The sequence below is a fragment of the Mirounga leonina genome, unplaced genomic scaffold, assembly GCF_011800145.1.
Source record: "Mirounga leonina isolate KUSES-001 unplaced genomic scaffold, KU_Mleo_1.0 Mir_114, whole genome shotgun sequence".
Lineage (NCBI taxonomy): Eukaryota > Metazoa > Chordata > Mammalia > Carnivora > Phocidae > Mirounga > Mirounga leonina.
This window is the reverse complement of record NW_023270265.1, coordinates 49,050,794-49,076,794: the sequence shown is the minus strand read 5'-3', so window position 1 is coordinate 49,076,794 and position 26,001 is coordinate 49,050,794. Positions and strand designations below refer to the sequence as shown.

At 45.2% G+C, this 26,001-nt stretch overlaps 1 protein-coding gene across 3 annotated transcripts in view; it reads right to left on the bottom strand.

The window, feature by feature from the left end:
• The window catches only part of DOCK1 (dedicator of cytokinesis 1), a 488,408-nt gene that overhangs the window by 62,928 nt on the left and 399,479 nt on the right, over window positions 1-26,001 (bottom strand). For all 3 annotated transcript variants that reach the window (XM_034986026.1, XM_034986046.1, XM_034986035.1), the window contains exons 32-35: window positions 21,491-21,549; window positions 10,945-11,093; window positions 760-845; window positions 423-579 (exon numbers count right to left, since the gene is read on the bottom strand). In XM_034986026.1, coding sequence (XP_034841917.1) covers window positions 423-579; window positions 760-845; window positions 10,945-11,093; window positions 21,491-21,549 — 451 coding nt within the window. The remainder of the gene's footprint in view (window positions 1-422; window positions 580-759; window positions 846-10,944; window positions 11,094-21,490; window positions 21,550-26,001) is intronic.

The window sequence follows — 26,001 nt, the reverse complement described above, 5'->3', positions numbered from 1 at the left end:
TTGTCCAAGTACAGTCACATTCACAGGTTCTGAGGATTGGGAGCTGGAGCTACCTCTTGGGGGCCACCACTCAACCCACTACAGGACATGTCTGCAACCTCCTAACGACGAAGCAGTAGAGACCTCTCATCAACGATGGTGCTACCCTGGCGAACAAATAGGATGGCTCATCATTCTCAGCCCCAGGAAGAAGAACCTGGAAACCCCCAGAGGGGAGATGATTTTGAAGACTTGTTTACGGCAGAACTGCAAAACTCTTCTTCATTTGTCCTTCCCCACAACACACAAGGAAACGAGCAAAGGAGGCTGCGTTCTGCCTTGGAAAGTTCCGAGGTCAGCAGCCAGGAGGCTTTTGAACTTCCTGGTTCAGTTTCTGGCTCACTGTGAAGACTGGAAATTTAATTAACTTGCATTTCACTCACCAGCACGTTGACAGTGCAGCTCATGCGATTTTCTTTGTTCTCATCATGCATGATGGTTCTATAATCCAGAAGTCTTTCCATCAGGCGCACAACGAGTTTGACGAAAGTTTCTCCTGTTTTGGCGAGGTATTTGTGCTTCCTGCAGTGCTCCAGGAGGCTGAAAAGTAATTATGCACACCTTGTTAATCACGCTCAGAAAGTTGACTGAGGTGCAATTTAAAATATTTTCCATTATTAACACATTTTAATTATTTCTGGGCTACAAAGTTCATTGTAGTCTAATTACAGTCTCTCTGTCTCTATTCTGACATAATTCCTACTGTTAATCAACACTTACATTTTATCAAATAACACTTTGTACTGTTCATCTCCTCTGCCTCCTTCCACTTCATGATCCAGTTTGGTGATGATCTCATTTTCAAACTATAATTAAACACAGGAAGCGTAAATAATCAGCATGGCGGATATTTCATTTTAAAAATGAGCATCAGTAGTACGTAAATCGGTGAGAGAGCATCATCAGATAGTTAGTTACCCTAAGCCTTTGAAGCCTGATTTCATTTAAGAATTGCCATCCCTGGACCTCTGGAGATGTCTGGTGATCCCCTGCCACAGGGGAATCTTTCATTTCCTTCCCTGGTTAATGGAGCCTAAACGTGTATATTCTGATAGCAGGAGCAAGAACCAGAGAAAGAAAGACGACGGAACATGAAAAAGTGTCTCAAACTTCATCTCCACGAACAAGTAACATCTAAAATAGCTCGGTGGTTCCTGGAAAAGAACAGATGGCATTTCACTTGCCAGCAAAGAGTTCCCTGCAATCGCAAAACATCCAAGGGGCCACTTCACTGCCATTTCTTGATGGATCTAGAGAAATATCTCACTGCGGTTGAAAAAAATTTTATAAAATGCAGGAGAGACAATGTCCCTAAAACACCAGCAGACATCTCAAGAAGGTCCATCTCCAGGCCTTCTCCTTGAACACCCCAAAGCTTCTGATCAGATTTCCAGAGCACAGCGGTGGGAAAGGATCCCCAGAACTGTCTCTCGGACCCAAACCCTGTCTCTTTGGAGTTTTGGGAAAAACTCTAAATTCTGGAGAGGTACAAATCTCCAGGCTGTTTTCACAAGGGTCATGAGCCTCATGGTTGATGAGGCTGGAAATAACCACCTCGCTAATGACGGATCCGAGTGCCCATCCTTGCTGCCCGGTCCCCCATCCCTGGCAGGATTCAGGGCCACCTCTGTATGGGATTCTCCATAGTTGACCACCATGTTGCAGGGGCCCCGAAATTACCCATCGACTTGGGGCAGGGAGGAAGGAGGCCGGTGAGAGAGTTACTCCCACAGAGCGGAAGACAACCACACCAAACTGAAAGAAGACCGGTATAGGAGGAATTGAGGGAAACAACAGCTGAATTTGGGGTTCAGAAAGCAAGAACACCCTGCATGTAGGCAGGGGTCTCTAGGATCCCCTTATTTTACTTTTTAAAGATTTTAAGTGTTTATTAAGAGAGAGCACGCATAAGCAGGGGCAGGGGGAGAGCTGAGGAAAAGGGAGAAGCAGACTCCCCGCTGAGCAGGGAGCCTGACATGGGGCTCAATCCTAGGACCCTGGGATCATGACCTGAGCTGAAGGTAGACACTTAACTGACTGAGCCACCCAGGTGCCCTAGGATCCCTTTAAAATACATGCTCAGACAATGCTTTCCCAGGGAAGAATCTCCAAGTCTTCCACTATTACTAGGATCCTACAATTATTTAAGCTGTGTGATAGAAAGAACTTTTGTGTCTCTGGGTCTCTCCTAGAACAATGCCTGGTGTTGATGTTCTAAGGGCATGAATGTGCTATGTGCACATGAATCACTGGGGTATTAGTGCTACATTGGAGCTGGGGAGAGCTTCATAGGTCAGCAGAGGCATGGTCCAGCAGGTTGCTAAGACACAGGCTGGGCTCTTGGCCACGCAAGCCAAGGGGTGGACACACTCATCTGACGGCTGGCAACAGGCGCTGCCAGCATCCGGTCCACACTGGGCACTCAGGGTTCTGCTGCGGCCGTGGTAGGCAGCTGACTGTGGCCCCCGTGAGGCAGAGGGCGAGGGGTCTGGGGAGACCCAGGGAGGAGCCTCACACCAGCACAGAGCTGCCTGACCTTGATCAGGACTTGCTGCCTGAAGTCACAATTTTATCACAGTACAGATGAAGTGGAGGCTTAAACAGGACGAGAGAGGAGTATTGATTCCCGCTTGACATCAAGGACTCAGCCACATCACAGATCCCAGACCTCCGTGCATCCTGTAGTTCTCTCCTTGATCTTCCCCATTGTCTCCTCCCCAAATAAACACCCTCTGTTTGGCCTGAAAAGTTCAGGGATTTTTAGGAACATAGAAAAAAAGGCAGCTCTAGTGAAGAAGAAAAAAGAACTCGTTTTATTGTTTTTACCTGAAGCCTCATGATAACGACTCTCCTGTACAGTAAGAACCTTTCGATACGAACACACTCGTACTTTGTTCTTTACAGTAAAGAACTCTGCAGAAGGTGGGCCTTTTGGGGATCAGATATGAGGCCGATCAGCTGCCAGTAGCCCAACCACGGATGCTTCAAGCCAGTCCCATTTCCTGGAGGGTACCGTGATAGGAGCACCACAGAGAGAGCCTGGTGAGTGCCCATTCTTCAGAACAAAGGACTGAGGCACAAAGTAAGACTCAACTTAATCAAAACACACGACTGCACACCACACATGTTTAATGAACATACAATGAGGAAGGCACAGAGAATGCGGGAAAACATGCTTTATCCTAACGTGGGCAAACACACACAGGCATTTCAACTGCTCTTCACTAGTTAATCAGGCGTATTTGAACTTGGGAGTCTACTTTATGGAAATGGCATGTTTTCTCTGCTTCCACGTAAACCTAGCTGTCGCAAACAAGAGCAATAAGGAAACTCCAGCTCCTTAAGTATGCTGCTTATCAAATTTTGACTGATGAATTTAATGTTTCCTAAAATGAGCGGATGAATAAGTAAATCAGAAGAACACAGCTGATTCTAATTTTACTAACCTCTAAACTAAGTAATTTGCACAAACACCTGGCAACCCTATTCTGTTTATCAGCAAGGATTCAATACCCCAGATCTGCAGCCAGCCTCTCATTCCAGGGTCTGCATTATTTTTTGCAGAATATACTAGAATCAATTTGTTAGTGCGCTGTGAACCATCATCATCATCAGAACTAAACGATCCTGTCCAAATAAACTGGAGAAAGTCCATTTGCTGATAGAGCAGAGCTGGTTTTATAAAGAAGTATGTTGATTATCTGACTCGTAAATGCACGCTGTCTGGTAATGCGCAGCGGGGTTCTCTATGGTTAGGTTAAAATTAGCAAGGGTTGACTGTGTTGCTCAAAAGGTGGCAGAGGCTCACTCATGTGATGAGCAAAATCATTATACTTCTTCTCTTTTCGGAATCACCAGTGTCACTACAAAAATGTCCACAGGGTGTCCAACTTAAAATGCTGCACAGAGCATCTCTAAGCATACAATACCAGCGGCCCTCCAAGAGCATGAAAGAGTCCCCGTATAAATTCAGGGCTTTTTGGAAGGTTGCTATAAAGCCAAATGTGGTGAAGCAGGGGGCTACGCTCACAAGGGTACTGACAGCGTTGTTAATTCAATTAACTTTGAAAGGAATGACTGCTTTCGCCACTCGACGCCACAGTTAACCACGGGTTATTGGCTCCAATTTAAGGGATCATGGAGCGAAGGATCTCAGCAGTGGATAATCCAAAAGCCAATTCTGTTTGGTTTAGAATGCATCATTTTTGTTGGGAGCTAGACTGACCATTCCCGCTATGATGCATTTATACATGTCTAGAACCAGGCCTGCATTTCCCAGGCATCCAGGAACACATTTATACAAGAGATTGGAGCTTATGTCAGAGCAAGGAAGGGGGCTGGACCCAGATGGAAGGGTCTGCACAAATAATTCACCACATCGATAAAGCGTTCGGAGGTTATCAAGAACGGGGTGAAATCTGAAATCTAGGCCAATGGTCTTCTACGTACATTCGAAAAAGCGCTTCTTCGACTTTTCTACAAATAAGCCTTAGTGAATGTGCTCTTTGTCCAAAGGTGCTCTGCTTTCTCCTGTTGTTCAAGAAAATGTGCTCCCAGGTGCTGGAGGCAGGATCATGATTTGAGAGCACTCCCTGGTCTCAGAGACTCCAAGGAATCAGATTCTCAGTGTCTGAACTTCCAGAAGGAACTGGGCCAATCCATCAGTCCATTAGGATTGCAGAACCATGTCCCTTCTCATTACGGTGGACAGGACGGGCGGGCGGGAGAACATCACTGAACTGTACCTTCAGGGAAAACAGGACCGAGGGACGAAGGAGCCAGCATGGCTGGGCAGGGAGCCGCCTAGCACTCCCACACCCTCCGGGCTCTGGGCTCACACGGCAACATCCTAGAAGTCACTGAGTCCCCCCAGCCTGTCACAGCCTTTAATCCCTCTGCTCAGACACATGAATATTTTTATGTATATTGCGTTCCTCTTGCTTAACCGCTCTGTAAACTTAATTACACAGTTAATCTCCGGCACTCCATATCTCACATTCTAAAATCCCCACATCCTTCCAAGTCCAACAAGAAGGCTGTTCGCTGACCTTGAAGCTTCTGCCTAGAGTCCAAGGGCCCCACGGCTGGGGAACCGTGCACGGCCTGGCTGGCTGGTAGCACCTCAGACAAGTATGGCCGCTCCCCACGTCAACACCACACACACCGGGAAGTGGCTTTTGGGCCCTATTCAATGACCCTGGACTCCAGGAACATGCTCTCAGAGTGAGTCCTGTTTAATTTGGTTAAAAGAGGTATAGGAGTGTGGGCGTCTCTCTGCTGGAGGGCTTGTAAGAACAGAATTCAATGTCATCGGAACTCTTAGACTGAAGGGCATTCATTTCCATGATCTCTCAGGCGCTTGGGTCTGGGATTCAATGAAATAAAAGCCTAGTTCTTGTGCTGTATGTTCCCTTTCAGGGTCCAAAACAATAAAATCAAGTAATATTTTGAAATCGAAAGCAAAAGTAACCAACAAACAAAATCCCAAAGAATTAAAGAATAAACAGGATAAAATTGCCGCCAAACTCACATCCAAAGGACTGGGCAAAATGTCCTGGCTATCCCACCAAGTGGCAGAAGCAGCCAACCACTTGGGTTATTCAGTTATTTGCTTAGGATTACCAGCATGGGCTGGAGAAGGAGATTATTCAAACAGGACCTCAAAAACATCGAAGACGCCAAGATTACTCATGTTCTAGTATTGTTACAACTAAATGGGAACTTCCGGACGTTGTGGAGCATTTTACTGACCCTCACAAAGATGACAGAAAATAACTCCATGATTGAAACTATGATTTTGCTGTGGAGACTTTTCCACCCCGTTTTTATTAACAGTATACAGCCCGTGCAGTCATTTGCCGCAATTCTCAGCTGTTAGTTCCGTTCCTCCCAAAGACCTAACAAATGGAATTCTTTAAAAAGGTGCCAGAAGGGAATTTAAAAGTATGCTTTTTTTTTCTGAAGCAAAATCCAGTGAGGCTGAGACTCAGAGCGTTCCCGATTTGGGGGCAGGGGTGTCCGGGACACAGGGAAGAGGTTCGTCTCAGGCCTGGTGCAGGCCCATCTCGTGGTAACGTAGCTCAGCCAGTGCACAAGCCGGTGGAAGGGGCACCAAGATGCCGATGCCTCCAAATCCCTGCCCCCTAGCCAAGCAGATCCTGAAGGCTTCACACGGAGGAGCACTCCTTTGAAAAAGGTCAAGATCTCCCGAAGTCCCCAGTTCAAGAGTAATAAACATGCTACTCCGGGACTGGGGTCAGGGTGAGGGCAGGTGCGCATGGGGGACAGTGAACACACTGTTGGGATGACTTGAGGAGCAGGCAAGTGGCAAGGAGAGAGACCAGAGAATACATCCTCCAGGACTAATGGGCAGGGGAGAAGCAGTAGAAGGGGACAACTGAGGAGAATAGATGTGGCATGCACATCATAAAAGATTCTTAGAAAGGGCTGGAAGAACCAGGAATTGCTGTGAGCCGGCCTTCGCAGAGCTTCTTCATCACCTGTGAAGATCTGCCCATAACATGTTGACAAAAGGCAATGCCTGAGGCGCTGGAAAGCGTGTCCCAGGCCAGCAAGAGGACAGAACACGTGAAAGGTAACTCCATGCCAGCCCATCCTACAGCCGGGCAAACCCATTCAGTGCCTGGACCTGGAAGAGGCAGGGTCGGTAACACCAAGGATGAGGACAAGGACACACTTCTTTTGGATGAAAATTCACGCTCTTTCTTGCAAAAGTAGAGGAAAGAAGTAGACTTTTGGGGAAATGTATGTGTAAGAACATTCTAACGCAAGTCCCTCCACCACAGTGGAAGAATACAGGAGCTGCAACTCTGGGAAACCGGAGAAAAGCCAATCTGTAATACATGCTTTGGAAATTCCAATAATGGTTTGATGCAGTTTAATCTTGAGTAAAATGGCAGGTCCTTCTTCTGCATCCAGCGGGTTCGCTGTCCACTCCAGCTGGAAGAGCACACTACTCCCCAGACAGAATGCATATTTCACAAACGACAGCACGTTAACAGCCCCGCTCAGAAAGAAATAGCACACTTATAAAAAATAAGCTACAACATAGGTTCAAAACACGAATGTTTTGTAAAAATGAAAAACCCTAATGTCTTCCCCTCACTTCATTAGGTTTGCACATCTGTTATAAAAGTGAAGCCAATTTAAGCCCTTGTTGATGTGCCTAATAAGGTTAGGTAATTGGATTGGTGGCGGATTAGTTAAACAGCAACCAGCCAGCCCCAACCTGGAGGCTCCCTGGGAGGGGGGAAGGAATGCCTGTGCCCTGCTGTTCTCTGCACATGCCCACTCGCTGCAATAGCCCAACACCCCCACCAAGGACAGAGGGCATGCCTCGTGCATCAGGAAGGGGAGCCCCTAGGAGACGAGAGTGGATCTGAGAATAGGAAAGAGTTAGAAAAGATAGAGCAAGTCAAGAGACAGATGCTGTGGTCCAGAAGAGCCCTGGGCGAGGGCCCAAGAGAAGTAGCTGGATGTTGGAGATGAGACAGAGGAAGGATGGACAAGTCACCACAACCCACCATGGAGGACAGAAGAGCAAACAAAGACAAGCCACGGTAACCTGCACCCATCAAACCAAATGACGAGGAGCCTGGCAAAACCGGGCATGATAGGGGAGCAGCAGGCCCAGGAAGGATGATACTCTGTGTGACAGTCCACCTGGGAGGCTGAGACAGACCAAGAGAAAAAATAAATGGAGGTACTGCAAGAGAAAAGGAGATTGATCTTTCTCCCAATTCACAAGAACAGATTAATAGAGCAGAGAGTTTTTTTTTTTCCTCAAGTTTTAGTTTTTCTGCCTTTATTTTAAAAACCTCTGGTATGTCCTACCACTTGCCTTTGAAAGTACAAGTAGATGCCAACACAGATGAACAAATGGTCAACAATTATTGATCAACAAATCCAAGTAGCAGACCATGCTTAGCCTGACAGCAGGTTTTGGGGACTTACGTCTTCATGTTTATGCTTTTATTCATATATATCCAAGCGAGACATGTTTTAGGGACATGAAACTGTGAAGTAGAATTAAATGTGCATAACTGCTTCTTGGTATTACTCAGTTTGGTTTTCTGGAAAGATGGCTCCTGATATTAGACAGTTTTTGAACCCACCACTGGGGGCAGGATTGAGAACAAAGGCAGAAACACCATGACTCTCCTTCATTAACTTTGTGCCCTTTATTGACAAACCAGGGACCCTGTGAATTGGAGGAAATGAAGCACTTCCACAGATGATTGTGTAAGATGTTTTAAAGATGCAGGAGGGCGCCTGGGTGGCTCAGTTGGTTACACGACTGCCTTCGGCTCAGGTCATGATCCTGGAGTCCCAGGATCGAGTCCCGCATCGGGCTCCCTGCTCGGCAGGGAGTCTGCTTCTCCCTCTGACCCTCCTCCCTCTCATGCTCTCTGTCTCTCATTCTCTCTGTCTCAAATAAATAAATAAAATCTTTAAAAAAATAAATAAATAAATAAAGATGCAGGAATAAGAACCACAAGGATGGAAGGAAGAAGAGGAACAATTCAGAAGCCAAATTCTTATTCACGCCCTTGTCCTTCCTCCAACTGCTGCTGACCTTATTTTGACCCGAAGTTGCCTTCAAAGAATGACAAATGACACTGTTTTAAAGGCCTTTGATCTCAGTTTCCTGGGCGCATAACACTTATTCATATAAATATATTTTCTCCTTTACCTGATTCTTCTTTTTTTTAATAAGAATTATTTATTTCAGAGAGAGAGAGGGCACACGCCAGGGGTGCGGGGGCAGAGACAGAGGGAGAAAGGGAGAGCGACTCTCCAGCAGTCTCCTCACTGAGCGTGGAGCCCAACGCGGGGCTCGATTTCACGACCCTGAGATCATGACCTGAGCTGAAATCAAGAGTTGGATGCTTAGCAGACTGAGCCGTCCAGGCGTGCCTACCTGACTCTTTAATAGCATTTTTTCATAAGGTCCTTCTTTGGGGCTTGATTCATATAAAACTCAAAAAGTCAGATGTATTTTCAGCCTAGGAAAAGGCATTTTTAAACTACAAATCCTAGTTGTGGTGAGTTGGCAATGAGCTGGGACCATGATTTATGCCAGTGGCAGTGGAGATGGGTCAAATCTTATGGTAACGACATAAAAAAAAATTGGCGATGTCAAAACTTAGAAAAATATTTTGAATCGGCAATTCCATTTTTGAGAATGCATACCAGGAAAACTTTCAAAAGAAAGTCAAGCTATATGCATGCATGTGTTCACTGCACATTTACTCACAGTAGTGAGAATGTGCAAACCACCTAAATGCTCAGCTAAAGGGATGGGTAAGAGAAGATTACCCATTTCATTTTATGAAATGTTATGCCATCATAAAAATCATGGTTACTACGTTGTAATCAAGAAAGATGTCTGTGATAGATTGCCAAACAAAAAGAACCAAAAAAATGTGGACAATGTTTACAACATTACATTACATGTGTACAAAGACTGATTGTAAACCAGAGGAATAAAAATAGCTGTTCTTTTAAAACGGTCTCTTTAATTTTATAAATAAATAAATAAGTGTAAGGAAGTCCTCTTCCCTATGGAAAGAAAGAAAGAGCAAAACAAAGAAAGGAAGTGAGAAGCAAAGGAAGGGAGGGAGGGAGGGAAGGAGGTGGGCAGGTGGGCAGGTGGGTGAGCAGGCAGGTGGTCTCCACAGGTTTATTTTATTCACTTCTTACAACATCCCTTCGGAGTAGATTCCTTTACATACCACATTACAGCTCTGAATCAAAGACTAAAGACGTTCAGTCATCTTCTGGAGATCCAGGTAGTACTGGGAGTCATGGTCTACCTGACTTCATTGTGCAAACTCAACTGGTACTCACAGAGGTTCTTTGGGCTTCGTATCTGTTTTTGGCTCTAGAAAATACCAAAATTATTCTTCATGGCTACTAGCTTTGTGCCATAATAATGAGGACTGGCCAGTGGAAATCTATAAACAATTCACAATCTATGAACTAAAAAGTATAAAGATGGGGAAGGAAAAATCTACACTTTAAATAATAGGCCCCACTACAATCATGCCACTCTGATGCAGTTTTAGTTTCCTTCCAATATAGGAATCTTTCTTAAAATTCCTCAAAACTCTATGTGGAAATAGATACTCACTTACTTGAATTATTATAATATTTAAGCAAAGGTTGCTTTCAATGTGGAGGACCCACTACCATTTGGGTTCTTCTCATGCCTCTTGCAAAGCATCATAGCCAACCCAGTAGCCCATTGGGGAGAAAGCCATTGTACGTTCGTGCATGTGAGTGTGTATCCAACCGTGAATATGTAAACACCATACTTATTTTCATGGAATCCAGGGAAGGAGATTTTGTTAATCCTCCAACATAAATATTCAGATTTTGTCTTTCCTATTGATACCGTATGTTCTGAGCACATTATGCAGACTTTCTTCGAGGAGTTCTTATCAGTTCTGCTGCACAAGTAAAAGACCGAGACAGATGTGAAAGAGGAAAAGCAAAGACTTTTGACTTGAAAATAACACACGTTGGCAAGAAGCAGCCAGTCTGAGAATGTGGTAACATCTGGTTAAACATTCTGAGGGGATGTACCAAGGAGAGGGGAAGAGACTTTTATCCAGGGTTGAATGTGTAAGTAAATCCAGATAAAAATAAGTAAGTAAAAGCTAATAATAATTGGGAATATTTCTCCTTAAAGATGAAGGCAAAGGATGATAGGCTTTTTCAAGAAGGGAAGTCCTGGGTCTTTTCTCTTTTAAACTGTAGGGAATTAGGTTTTTCATGTTCAATACCTTTACCTCCAGAGCCACTTATAAAGCCTTTTTCAAGGTTTTCAGGCTTGTGTGCCTTCTCTCCAAGCCACTTACCGCACACCCACTACACCCTTACCATCTGGAAGCTTCGCGTCGAATGGAATTCACACTGCATCATATCGAAGAAGATAGGGATGGTGGCTTTACGCAGTTCTGTCTCAGGAATTAGCGTCATTTCTAATATTGGGCCGACCATTTCTGGAATGAACTTTATCTTGTGTTGACCTTAAATACAGAAAGACATTATTCAGAATTTTTTTTTTTTAAAGGTTTTTAAATGAGCTTCAATGGACCCAACCTGAACAACACAGATCAGTGTGACTTTGAATGCTAGGATATTGGGGACATGCATCCATTTCTCATCCACAGGCATTTTGAATGTGTCCAGCCTTTAGCATAAGAAGTGGACTGTAGGGGCGCCTAGTGGCTCAGTCTGTTAAGTATCTGATTCTTGATTTTAGCTCAGGTCGTGACCTCAGGGTCCTGGGATCGAGCCCCACGTCAGCCTCTGTGCTCAGCATGGAGTCTGCTTGTCCTTCTTCCTCTGCTCCTCCCCTGCTCTCTGTTTCTTTCTCTCTCTCAAATAAATACATAAACTCTTAAAAATAAAATAAAAAAAAAAAGAAGTGGATATTCTAAATGTTGTAAGAGCAGCTATTAAAGTATCCACCCAATATAAGACCTGTAGTCATGTCCTATCTGTTATTATTTCACAAACAGACAATTATATCATATAAATCAAGGACATGAGTGGGGATCTACAGCAGAGCTGGGAGACAAAATACCTGGTATCTCATTTGTGACATTTTGTTATTAACACTAGCAATTTATCCAGAGTTAATCGATCTTACTCATATTTCTATACAATCAGAAAAGAGAATGGATCCTCTAAAGAATTTAGGGGTTTTTTTTTTATTACTCAGCTAATAAGGATTTCTGTAAAGAGAGCCATAAAACAAATTTGGCTATTATAAATAACCACACTTAACAAAGTACATAACCCTCCTAATAAACCTAAATTAATAGATTTCTAAAATTTATATTAAGTGGACACATATGCAAAATGTAACCTTCAGTAAGGAATCTGAATATAATGAAAATCTTGTTTTCAACTTTTACTAAATATGTAATACTTTGACTAAGGCTATAAAAAATGTGATTCTCATCACTTCCCCAAATGCTTAATGTCTCTGATAGGCATGTAACTTTGGCAAAGCATTCTCTTAAAAATGCTATTATATTCAGTCTCTCAGATGACACTTTCCTTGTATCATGCCTAAAAAATGTCAGAGTCAATATTTCAGAAGACAGATGATAGTGACACCAAATGGTTCATCAACACAATCTGAGTGTCACAGAGTGCTCGGTCTGTCACTGACAGCTTTTACTGTTCCAAGCTGGGAGGAACATTTAAGGCAGGAGCAAGTGGTTGTAGGTGCAAGGATTGGATTATAAGGTATAAACAGGTTATAAGAATGATGGTTTTCTAATCTTTGATTATTGACCTTCCTTCCCATTAGTACAGGAACCTGGCCAGGGGCCAGTGCTGAGCTCTACCTATAGTGATAACCCTGGGGATTTAACCTCTGCAAACAAATGGTCCTCAAGGTGAGCAAGGCCTGGGTGTTCTCCAGGAATCGTCTTTACTTTCTTGTTTTTCCTTTTTTCTTTTTCCTTTTTTCCCTTTTTTTTTTTTTGGCATTTGCATTATGGATTTCCCCTGGAGCATATCTTGCTCAAATTTAATGATGAACTCAGGTTTGGAATCAATGAGGATCAAGGTGACTCTTGCAGAAGATACACTTTTCTTTCCCCTTTTGAGACAAAGGAAGAACAAGCTAATTATCAGATCACAATAAGAATCCTTTACCTCCGGTCACCTTGCCAATCTCCTAGTTACAACTCCCCAGTTTTTTAAAACCCACCAAGAGTCTTTCTTCTGAGTTACAAAACATGGAGCCAACCCATCCCCTCCGGACAGTGGGCTGTGTTCTCTCAGGGGAGGCAAGTTCTCACCCATCAGTAGCCTCTCCCTGGGTGTTTGGATGATCTCCGCAATCAAGAGGGTCCAAAAATCCAGGACATTAAACGCAGTCTTACCCAGGAAAATCTCCATGTACACACAGGGAGACCGAGCAAAAATGTCCATCATCCATGCACACTGAGGTCTTCTATGGGGCTCTTAATGAACGCACATAATTTGTCCAGTCCCCAAAATCATCCACGAAGGGACCCCCTGAATGAAAACTACCCTGGCCCAAACCAGGCCAATGAAGATCTTGCTGAGAGCACGCTGGCTCTGGCGGGACCGTCCCCGCCGTGCCCGGCCGGCTGGCATGCCTTGTGTAATAAACAAAACTGACGTGGAGGCGGCGCAGGCTGAGGTGAGAGCAGGTGCTCTGGGGCCGCGCTTTGATAAATAACTGAAGAGCTTGGGAAAGAAGCACATTCCCCCTCCCCCTCCTTTTTTGGGAGAGAGTGTGCTTTTGATTTCTCCTTTCGGACTCAAAACGTGACAGGTTTGGGAGGGGAAAACCTGCTGCTCTGTCCCACGGGGCAACGCCGTATTTGCACTTGCATTAGATCGAGCAGAACAGACCCTGAATCCTTGCTCTGAAGCTCTGCTTGGAGGGGAGATCTGAGACATTCATCTCAATCACACATATGATTGGAAAAACTCAGGGGAGAAATAGTCTCGTGAAGCATTCAGCTTGTTAAAATCAAAAACAAATGGAGACCAGCGTTGAAAATTCTCTGGGCAGACAAAACAGGTTAGTCCTACAAGCAAAGCTTCATTTAGCTTATTTTGCAAGGCTAACCTGACCGGAGGCACTTCTTGCTTCTGCCTCTGGAAATTGTAAGCAAAAAACAAAAAGAAAAACATTTTCCAAAGGTTGATATGAGGTAACCACTAACCAACCCCCCCTCATTTAAGAGAATTCTAAAATTATAACCAATCACTGATATTATAACCAATAAACAGTCACCGCTTTCTCACGACAAGCTGCTTTGTAAGGATACACCTCTGAGCCTCCTTCCATGCATTGGTTTGAGTGCTCTAGGCCTGCTAATTGTCTTCTTGGTGTGTGCACAATAAACCTTTACTACTTCAGTGATGTGTTGGTTTTGCTTGTTATCTGTGACCTTTGACAGGATAAAGTCCCCATCGAGTGATAGGTGACTAACTGTAAGATTTACCTGACTTCCATTTTTATTTTGTGGACAGAGCTGGCTAGATCAACCTGCCAGTATGTTCCCAAACCTGAGCCCATTAAAAAAAAAAAAAAAAGCTGTGTAGAAAATAGGTTGTGTACATTTTGGGGAACTGAGACGTGCTGTCAAGAGTGGGGGCCTTGACAGTGACACTTGGGGCAGGCTCCAACACCTGAGATTCGCAGCAGAAAAAAGAGCCAGGTGGCCCGAGGTGACCCCATGGAGCCATTCTTAGCTGTTTTGAGGGGCTGCTCGGGGCAGATCCTTTGGGCAGCCGATGCTTTTATTGTATGTTTTTAATTTGCAAAAACTAATGTAATTATTTTACAAGCAAGGAGCCCAATCATGCTGGTTGGTGGTTATTTCTTGCTGTTACCAGATTCCTACCCTTCACGGACCAAGGTCATGGTTTACGTTTGACCTCTTGGCCCTCTCTCAGGCCAGAGTCCACATTCTTGGCTGCAAAGCTGCAAAGCACAGATCTTACCCATTCAGCACCCTATTCAAAGCAGCAACTGCCAGGAAACAATGGGACATTTGCTCTCCTAACTGCATCCTTTACCTTGCAAATCAAAGATCTCCCGCTTGACTCAGCCTATTTGGAGCATAATGAGCGATAATGTAGAGGGAACCAACTACTCCAAAACAGCTTTAAAGATCTGACTTACACCTAAGGGTGCATCCTCAGAAGGTCTAGCCTTGCCCAGAGCCTGGAAGTGAGCATCACAACGCAGCTCACATTACCCTGGCCCTTCGTACCTTCACGACAATCATGGAGACAGGGCCAGTTGCAAATGGTGGTCAGTCTCAGGCACTGCAGAGGTGACCACGAACATAATTTTTATAGAAAGAAAGAAAAGCCAGAAAGGCAGGCGTGTCCATCAGTCAGGCCAGTCGTGGCTTGAGTTCAGTTCTGCAGCCTTCGTCCATGCCAGGCAGTGACCCTTCAGGGACCCTCACAGAGGAGGGGAGGGTCCTGGTGGAGCACTAAGGGGCCCGGGTGGGCTGAGTTGGGGCAACAACTATTTATCAAGCAAGAAAAAAGCATTTTATTTATTTTCCTTTTTTTAAAAGATTTTTTAATTTATTTTTGTGTGAGAGAGAGAGCGTGCAGGAGCAGGGGAGGGGCAAAAGGAGAAGCAGACTCCCCACTGAGCTGGGAACCAGATGTGGGACTGGATCGTGACCTGAGCAGAAGGCAGACGCTCAACCAACTGAGCCCCCCCAGGCACCCAAGAAAACAGCATTTTAGTATGTTAATCATCAGTCTGAATATCTGCCAGGGTGGATGCCTCTAGTTAGCCTAAATGATGCACAAAATATCAAGCCATTTCAGAATGAAGCACTGTCATTTTAAATTTAAATTTAATTCTCCTTTGGGGGGAAACACACAACTCAGTGTGTACTTGAGAAATGACACGAAAAACTTACAAGGTGTTGCCACTCTCTTGGGAAGGGCCAGCAGGTGAGAGATGGCCTGGGGACTCTCATGCGGGGGGTGGGGGGGGCAGGTGGAGCCCACAGCACCTGCCTGGTGGATGCTGGCAGCTAGGAGAGCCCCAGACTCCCTCTCAGCCAGCAGAGAGCAATTCTCTCCATGCCACTCTCTGAATGTCCCTCTCTGCCTTGTTCTGTGCTCTCTAATGGGGATGGATTTGGTCCCTTCCTGGCATGAGTTCGTCAGTGTCTGGCCTACCAGGGCAAATGACAAATGCATTTGTCAGAGCATGATCAATTAAAATGAATCATGAATGGCCCTCCTCCCTGTTCTAGAAGACTTGGCATTTCATTACAGAGATCATCATACATATATAAAGAATTATGGAGTGTCAGGATTGGGAGGCTCTTGAAAACTTTAGTCCAACCTCTCCTGTAAGAGAGGACGGAAGCCCAGAAAGACTGGGTCATGGGAGAGGCCACACAGCCAGGCAGAGGCAAGGTAGGAAGAAAATTCCAGTAGGATTCAAGTCTCTTCACTGGAGCCAGGGCTCCTCCTTTCCCCTCCCCCCTGGGGGGGGGGTGCGGCAGGAAGACCAATGACCCAGGGTGGCACCAGGAAGGCTCAGTGTTGGAGATTCATGAAGCCCTTTGACAGCCTGGAGCCATAACTCAGATTCTGGGCAATTAAGCTGCTACAGGAAAGTCACTTCCAATGACCCAGCAAAGAGTTTCCTTAAGGGGTCCTCAAGTGCCTGAGAACCGAACAGCATGCAGGGTTCAGGTTACTTGTCCGTGGAGAACGTGAGCAGACGGAGCCATTCCAACCAGCTCGTCATCACCACCTGGGAGCTTCTGCGCTGGATTCTGACTCCTGAGAACCCAGCTGGTGCCTCTCCTTAAATCATACTTCTTAATTTCTATGTTATTAGTATTATCCATAGAATATCTTATAGTATTTTCTCCCAAGGCCTTCTGCATTTATTTTTCATGTAACACCCATTTGAAAAAGACTCCATCCTTCATATAAACAGATGGACAAAGGACATTTAGAAATTCTAACTTTCCCTAGAGAAGTGATAGGGCCTGCCTTTACACGTTTGCTGACATCCGGGAACTCAAGGAGGATGAGCCAGCAACCCCCCTGTGAGGAAATCTGGCTCGGGCTGAAAACAGGCAGCCTTGAACTTGCTGACCACAAAGGCGGACTGTAGGCGAGGTCCCCAAACCCCCACCCCTGCCCGCTCGGAGGGTCCTTGGGAGGGCGATGGAGTCCAGTTCCCCACCTTCAGGAAAAACCATGTTCTGTTTTTATAACCGTTTCATTCCTCCCAAGGAATATAGATAGGCCAGGGCATCTTTCTAGCCACGGTCTCTAGCCACGACACAGACAGCAAGAAGCTATTCAAGAACCAAGCAGGGAGGGGTGCAACTAAGTTGCTCCAGTCATGGGGAAACAAATTTAACCCAGGTGCTGTGGGGTAACTAGAAGGAGAAGTGGAAAGATACCTGCCTCCTTGGAGAGAACAGAGTCACTGGGGAGAGGGGAGGCCCTCTGTAGCCACTCCAGGCTTCATGGGCCAAGCTAAGCAAAACAAACAGGGCCCTGGAGGCTCAGGGAGGAAATGCCACAGAAGTCTTGCACAGGACCCTCCATGAGGCTGAAGAAAGGTGCCTGGACGTCTCAGCACAAAGCGAGCTGACAGTGGAGACCAGGTGCTAGGAGAGAGGCGGGTTCATCGAGGACCCATTCAAGATGGTAACAGGATGCCCAATTATCAGTTCTTTACTCCTTTAAGGAGCTTACCTAACAGAATTACATGGCATAGTGACTAACATTTTAATAGAGAATTCCATGTTATTTTAATTAATAAAATTTTACTGGGGCACCTGGGTGGCTCAGTTGGTTGAGTACCTGCCTTCGGCTCAGGTCATGATCCTGGGGTCCTGGGATCGAGTCCTGCATCCCTGCCCCCTGAGCAGGGAGCCTGTTTGTCCCTCTCTCTCTGACCCTCCCCCCTGCTCATGCTCTCGTTCACTCTCTCTCTCTCAAATAAGTAAATAAAAAAATCTTTAAAGAAATTTTTTTTATTAATTATATTCTTTTTCTTCTTTATTGTCATAAGAACACTTAAGATGAGATCTACCCTCTTAACAAATTTTTAAATGTAGGACACAGTATTGTTAACTTTGGGTGTTCTGTTCTACAGCAGATCTCTAGACTTACCCACCTTGCATAACTGAAAGTTTGTACCCTTTGACCAATACCTCCCCATTCCCTCCTCCCCCCCCCATTCACCCCTACCCCTGGCAACCACCGTTCTACTCTCGGCTTCTAAGAGTATGACTCTTTAGAAACTTCATGTAAGTGGAATGTTTTTGCATTTGGCAAGATTTCCTTTTTCCTAAAAAAATAAAGCTGAATAATATTCCATTGAATATACATATACCACATTTTCTTTATCCATCCATCCATCAATGGGCATTTAGGTTGTTTCCATTTCTTGGCTATTATGAATAATGCTGCCATGAACTGGGTGTACAAATACCTCATCAAGATCCTGATTTCAATTCCTTTGGATGTACACCCAGAAGGGAGATGGCTGGATCATATGGGAGTTCTATTTTTAACTTTTTGAGAAACCTCCATGCCGTTTCCCACATTCCCATCGACCCCGTGCAGGTGTTCAAACTTCTGTACACCTGGCTGACACTTATCTTTTACTTTTTTTGTAATAGCCATCCTAACAGGTGTGAGGGGACATCTCACTGTGGTTTTGATTTGCACTTCCCTGATGGTCAGTGATGTTGCATGTTTTCATAAACCTATTGGCCATTTCTTCCTTGGAGAAATGTCAATGCAAGTCCTTTGCCCATCTTTTAATTGGTGGGGTTTTTTGCTATTGAGTTGTAGGATTTCCTTACACATTTTGTAAATTAACCTTTTAGCAGATAAATGGTTTACAGGTGTCTTCTCCCATTCCACGGGGTGTCTTTTATTTTGTTGTTTCCTTTACTGTGCAGGCGCTTTTTAGTTTGATGGAGTCCTACTTGTCTATGTTTGCTTTTGTTGCCTGTGCTTTTGCTGTAATTTCCGAGAAATCATTGCCAAGACCAACATCAAGAAGCTTTTCAAATCCTATGGTTTCTTTTAGAGTTTTGCAGTTTGGGGGTCTTATGTTTAAGTCTTTAGTTGAGTTAGTTTTGGGGTATGATGTTAGACAAGGGTCCAGTTTCATTCTTTTGCATGTGGGTATCCAGTTTTCACAACATTTATTAAAGTGGTGATCCTTTCCCCATTGCGTGGTCTTGGCTCTCTTGTCTAAGATCAGTTGGCTATATATGTGCAGGTTTACTTCTGGGCTCTCCTGTTCCATTGATCTCTATGTCTGCCTTTATGTCAGTACTAGAGTGTTTTGACTCCTGTAGCTTTGTAATCTGTTTTGAAGTCAGGAAGTATGCCTCCACTTTTGTTCTTTGTCAGGACTGCTTTGGTGACTTAGGGTCTTTTGTGGTTCCATGCGAATTTTAGAATCATTTTTTCATTGTCTGTGAAAAATGCCATTGGAATTTTGATGGAGATAGCACTGAACCTACAGACTGCTTGGGGTAATACGGACATTTTAACACTATCAAGTCTTCTAATCTACAAAGATGAGATGCCTTTATATATATTTGTTTCTTCCTTCATTTCTGTCATAGACTCTTTGTACCTTTCACTATTCAGGTCTTTCACCTCCTTGTTTTAAGTTTACTTTTAAGTATTTTATTCATTTTGATGCTACTGTAAACGGGATTATTTTCTTAATTTCCTTTTCAGATAGTTGTTAGTGTATAGAAATGCAACTGTTTTTTCCACGTTCATTTTGTATCCTGCAAGTTTTCTTAATCTATTATTTCTAACAGCATTTTTGATGAAGTCTTTAGAGTTTTCTATATAAAAGATCATGCCTTCTGCAAACATAATTTCACTTCTTCCTTTGTGGTCTTGTTGGCTTTTATTGCTTTTTCTTGCCTAATTGCTATGGCTGAGACTTCCAGTACTATGCTGAATAGGAGTGAGAGAGTGGGGCCCCTTGTGTTCCAGATCTTACAGGAAAAGCTTTCAGTTCTTCACTCCTGAACATCTTAGCTGTGGGTTTGTCATATGTGGCCTTTATTACATTAAGGTACATTATTTCTATACCTAATTTGTTGAGTTTCTAACATGAAAGGGTATTAAATTTCATCAAATGCTTTTTCTGTATCTATTGATATAATCATATGACTTTTATACTTCAATCTGTTAATGCAGTGTATCACCTTTGTTAACTTCTGTATGTGGAACCATCCTTGTATCCCAGGGATAAATCCCACTTGACCATGGGGTATGATCCAATTGATGCGCTGCTGAATTTAGTTTGCTAGTATTTTCTTGCAGATTTTTACATCTATGTTCATCAGAGACAGTGGCCTATAGTTTTCTTTTCTTGTAGTGCTTTATCTGGCTTTGGTATCATGGTAAAGCTTGCCTCATAAAATGAGTTTGGAAGTGTTCACTTCTCTTCAATGTTTTGGAAGAGTCTGAGAAGGACTGGCATTAATTCTTTAAATGTTGGGTAGAATTCATCATTGAAGCTATCTGGTCCTGGGCTATTCTTTGTTGGGAAGTTTTAGATTGCTAATTGCTTACCATCTGTCTGTTCAGATTTTCTATATCTTCATAATCCAGTCCTGGTAGGCTGCATGTTTCTAGGAATTTGCCCATTTCTTCAAGGTTGGTTGACATACGATTATTCATAATAGCCTCTTTTGATCCTTTTTATTTCTGTGCCATCGGTTGTAAAGGCTCTGCTTACATTTCTGATTTTATTTACCTATGTCTCCTCGGTTCCTAGTTAACCTAGCTAAAGGCTGGTCAATTTTGTTTATCTTTTCAAAAAACCAACTCTAGTTGTGTTGAATTTTTCTATTGTTTTTTCATTCTCGATTTCATTTATTTCTGTTCTAATCTTTATTATTTTCTTCCCTCGTCTGGCTTAAGGCTTTGTGCTTTTTCTAGTTCCTGTGGTGTAAAGTTAGGTTGTTTATATTTACTGATCAAGGCAATATTATAGACCAAATGGACCTAACAGATACATAGAACATTCCACTCAGCAGCAACAGAATAACGTTTTTCTCAAGGGCACATGGAGTGTCCCTCAGATATGTCACATCTTAGGTCATGAAACAATTCTTAACCAATTTAAGGAGACTGAAATCATACCAAGTATCTTTCCCAACGACAATGGAATGAAATCAGAAATCAAAAACAGAAGGAAAACTGGGAAATTCACAAATAGAGGAAATTATAAAGCCTGCTCCTCAACAGTCAATGGGTCAAAGACATCAAATGGGAAATCAGAAAATATATTGAGTCAAATGAAAATGAAAACAAAATAACTACCAAAATGTTTGAGATGCAGCAAAAGCAGCAGTAAGAGGGACGTTTGCAGCGGCAAACACCTATGTGAATTTCTCATCTTAACACATGAAGCCCCTAGTGTGTTTTCAGCGTGTAAGCATGTTCTACTACCACCACCCAATTGGCAGCGTACCTAGATACAGGGCCCAGTTTTGAGTAGGCAAAAAAACCCCTTTGAGGGTAGAATGGGTTAAGCTGAAGACAATAAGCAGTGAGCCTTGTGACAGTGGGATGAACTACCTGGTCTGATGCCTGAGAAACTGGGGGAATGTTAGTGATGCCCGGAAGCAAAGCAATTTCAAGGCAGAGCTGTGTTCACCTGACATAAGGGGGCACTCTACTGATTTTTCTATTTGCCCCACCGATCGGATTTTCTTCCTACCTCTTACTTACGGAAAACAACTATTGCAAAGGTAGCAATCGCTCTCTGAGGAAGAGAAGCAATTCAGGTTTTCAAGACGCCCCGGCACCACTGACAGCCAGGGCCAGTGACAGTCACCACGATTCCCCGGAAATCCCAGCTACTCACCAAGGTTGTACCACATGTCTCTGATTTCGAAGCCAATCTGCCTCCTCATATCTCCATACCTGAGAACCGAGGACAGGGGAAATGCTGAGTCACTCTTTTGAGCATTTGGAAATCAGACTTAGATTATTTTTAAGTGCAATGAAAGTCTCCCAGCACGGAGACAAACAAAGAGAGTATCAAAGCTTCTCTTGCCACCAAAGAGAACTGAAGGAGGAAGAATCCAGCAGAGGGAGCCTCACCTACCCATCACCCCATCACCCCAGATTATGTAACACTCTTCCCCCCCCCCCCCCCCCCCCCCCGGGGACATGAGCGAGGTGGTAGAAAGTAAGGGCAGTATTTTCCTTCTTCAGTCTCTAATGGCAAGAGAAGGAAGACCTGGCTCCCTGGCCTGAGGGGGAGCTCATTTTCAGAGCATGCTCTTAGCATCCAGCTCTGCAGACACCAAATGACATCCTCCAACCCTGCTCACAAAAGCAGCTTTCACATGTTAAAATTAAGCCCTGGAGTGGACAATCAGAGCTGGGAAGGCCTCTTTCAAATATCTCCCATCCTTCTTTAGTATTTTCAATGTAAGGAAGAGCTCGGCACCAAAGGATGTCAACAAACATTCCCCTGTTTTTGTTTATCAGGGAAAATAATGTTAATTTTCCTCCCACAGGGTCAGCAGAGGAGGTGTGTGTTTCATGAGTAAACAGAATTTGATGCTTCAGAAGATAAACGTTTATTAGTTTGTGAGCAATTTAACTTTTTCCTCTATCGCCTAAGGAAAAAACTGATTATATTAAAAATAATAATTTGCACAATTATCGTACAGGATTACAGTTTAGCAGCTGGGTCATCAAGCTGCTCTGTTCGTCCTCACGTCAGCTGATGTGGAAAGGGAAGCTGCTTACAGATGACCTGGCTGTGGCTTTCAAGGCAAAGAGCCTCCTGGTAAACCAACAACCATAGCTGGCTGCCACCTTATAAAAGTCTCTAGGGCCCTAAGCACCCGTCTGTCACTTTCGGCAGGAGAGGGCTGCAGACCAACATGCTCTCCACCAGGGAAACCCGCCTGGCAACCCTGTCACAGAGGTCACCACGGGGCTGCTGCACCTGCATGGACCCACGGCCCCGTGTACAGACAGAGAAACTGACCTGGGAGCGTCAGCCCCTTCCTGTGAGGACAAGCTTGTCCTCGGGGGTAAACGAGTTACCTTCCAGCCCAGCCTGACAACCAGGTGAGTGCTGATGTGGGTCAACTGGGTGAGTGAGAGAGGGGGGATCTCGGCCAGGGAATGCACCCATCACCAGTGCCACAGTGAGGAGAGGCCTGTCCACTGTCAGCAAAGCTACTGGACCAAGCCCGTGGGTGAGAGGAGAGCACCCTCCAATGTCTAAGTGGCACCCCACATCGCCCACGGTCCGTATCATCAAAGCCCTCTTTAGTTGTGCACCCTTCCTGGGCTTGTTGATCCAGTTTCCCAATTCCCATTTTGCTCCCGCACAAATGACAGAGGGTCTCCAGCAGCCCAGACGGGGAGAGGATACGGCAGGGCTCCTCCCGGCATCCACCGGGGAAAAGCACCACGGAGCACACAGCCACGCTCACACCTAGTGCTGGTGCTCACTGCGCAGGTGGATGAGTCGTCTCTCAGGAGAGTGGGTGTCTGGTGAGCCAGGGAGCTCTGTATCACAGGCAGGACCCCCCAGGGCCTGCCAGTACATGTTCAGATCTCGGCACACAGAGCCGGCCAGAGCCCCCCCACGGAGCTGGGGCGAACTGGTCACAGCCGTTGGCCTGCCACTGACTGACTAACTCAAGTTTTAAATACTCTTTCAATAGCCAAGCCATTCCTTCTCATCCTGGAAGAATCTCTCACAAAAGAAAAATGGCTAAAATGCTAGGCGGTTTGGGTCATGCCGGAGTGACCCAATGTCTGCTGACCTGCAGTGATTTGCCATTTCTCCAGAGCTGGGGTTGACACCTGGACGCCAGGAGGCCCACGTGGACAGGGAACCTCCACCACTCCTGCCTCTCCCTGGACGTCCCCTTTCCTTACGGTGCTGACAGAGGGTGAGATGCTCATGGGTGTCGGATCGCGTTTTCTAGTTACGCTATCCTGTCCCAGATATGGAAAATGACATGCCTTCACAGTATTTTGAGGACAGGGGTATCAGCAAAGATCCGAGAGCACATCCCTCACTAGAGTCAGGCCTGTTGTAGCAAGGGGCTAAAAATGCCATTTTCATACCCAAATAAGACAAAGGTGCTTAGGGCCAGAACAAAGGTAACAACAAGGGGAGCAAGGAGCTAGAAGGTGAGGGGCAAGACTGACTCTCTGGCAGCGAGACTGATCTTTAGTTTTAATAAGACAGCAGCTCTACTCAATCTATACATGTCTCAGCGTAATCCCCCAGTAAGGTTACAGCTATCACCAGAACTCAAGAGGGATTCCCGAACTGTTCATACCTTCTTGCTGGGGAGGAGAGGGCAGCAGTGATGGAGAGTGTCGGGGCTCATGCTCGTTACCTGGTCACAGGCTCCCAGGGCTGGTGGCAGCCTTACAGAGCAGAGCTAAGTTCAACTCTCACAACTTACACTTGAGGGAACGGAACCAGTCCTAGAGGGAGAAGCCAAAGGACTCGGCCAAGTCACAGGCAAGGAGAGAAGAAAGAGAACCCAAGTCTTCAGACCCCAAGGCCCATGCCCTGCCCCAAGGCACATGCCTCAGGGCCTGGCAAGTCCGGATCTCCCCGAGGGCACAGCGCCGTGTCCCATCTCTCAAAGGACACTGGTCTCATCTGACTCTGGCAACAAGACCACCGGGTGAGCAGAGAGAAGCTGTCGTGGCCCTCTCTCCACTGAGGATGCAGAGTCCCGGTGGTGAACCGCCGTGCCTGACCCCACAAAGCTATAGCAGCAGGGAGCTGGAGTCACCTGGCGTTTCCCATCACACCCCGCCCACCGTGCCCACACACAAGTCAGAGAGCACCTGCAAAATGGGGGCCAAAGGGGCCTCAAGGAGGCAAGCTTCCCATAGCCCAAGTGAATATAGGATCCCACAACCAGGTCTGTAACTCTGAGCTAAAATAGCATGAATCTGGTCTCCAGGGCCTCTCTCAGCACCTGGTTTCGTGAATCTTCACCCAAGAAGCAGAAAACCCATGTCCACCAGAGATAACCCAGGCTTGGGGATAAGGCTTGACCTGAGCCCAAATCTAAGCACTCTGGGCAAGTCACCTGGCCACTCTGACCCTCAGTCTCCTCATATGTAGTACTGGGATAATGATGTATGATGTTCATCTCCCAGGAGTTTTTGAAAATGAGAGAGATGATGTCCTCGTATGTCCTAGTGAGCACTCGAGCCAGGCTAGGTGCTTCCTTTAAAGCTCACACTAGGCCTCATCACAGCAACCCATGGTTACGATGGTCATTTACATTGATTCATTCAGGGAACATTACTCACTGATTCGTTAATTACTGAATACTCACTAGAGGCCAGGCTCAGAGCTAATATGGAAATATTAATATAACATGGAGAACAAAGTCCACAGACCTTGGGGGGCTATTAGCATGGTAGCAGAGATGGACATTAAACAAATAATCACACTAGATCAACACACATATGTACATACAACAGTTCTATGAAGGCTGTGATCATGGCCCTTTAGGAAAAACAGAGGAGTGAGAGTTGAACAGCGGGCCTAGGCTGGCCATGGCAATTCTCTGGGACAATAATTTACCCTCAGATTTGAAGAAGGAAAGACGTAATCCAGGCAGAAGGGAAGGAAGAGCATTCCAGGCAGCTGGACCAGCAGGTGCAAAGGCCCCGAGGCAGGGAGTGGGTAGGTAAGGATATGGACCAAAAGAGGACTTGTGGCAGGAGGACAGAGAGCCTGCTCCTTCCTCTTAAGAGACCAAGGGGGATGCAGTGTGAACAAAGGCCACAGAGGCAGCTTTTAAAGTTTAAGTTTCAAAATGCTTTTGAAATAAGAAATACATTTTACTTTACTAACCAGCACACATATAAATATCTGTGTACAACTGTTTTATGAAATAACACTTAACCTCACTACCTTCAGTAAATTCTGATGCTTTCTTATATTCTATTTCACTGAAAAAAAAAAAAAAGTATGTTGGGCATGACTCTTGTGGGTTGAATTGTGTCCTCCACAATAACATGTTCAAGTCCTAAGCCCCAGGACCCGTGAAGGTGACCCTATCTGGAAATAGGGTCTTTGCAGGTGTCACCAGGTTAAGATGATGTCATACTGGATTGCAGAGGTTGGAGGGGAGTTGAGTCCAAGGACTGGTGTCCTTACAAGGGGAGGAAGATTTGGAGACATGGGAAAGAAGGCCCCATGAGGCCACAAGGAAGAGCGTGGAGGGATGCAGCCAGAAACCAGGAGCGCCAAGGCCTGGGGACAACCACCAGCCGAGGGAGGCACAGAACAGTTCTCCCTTTGAGCCTGCAGAAGGAACCACCTCTGCCCACACTTTGATTTGGATTCCTGGCCCCCTGAAC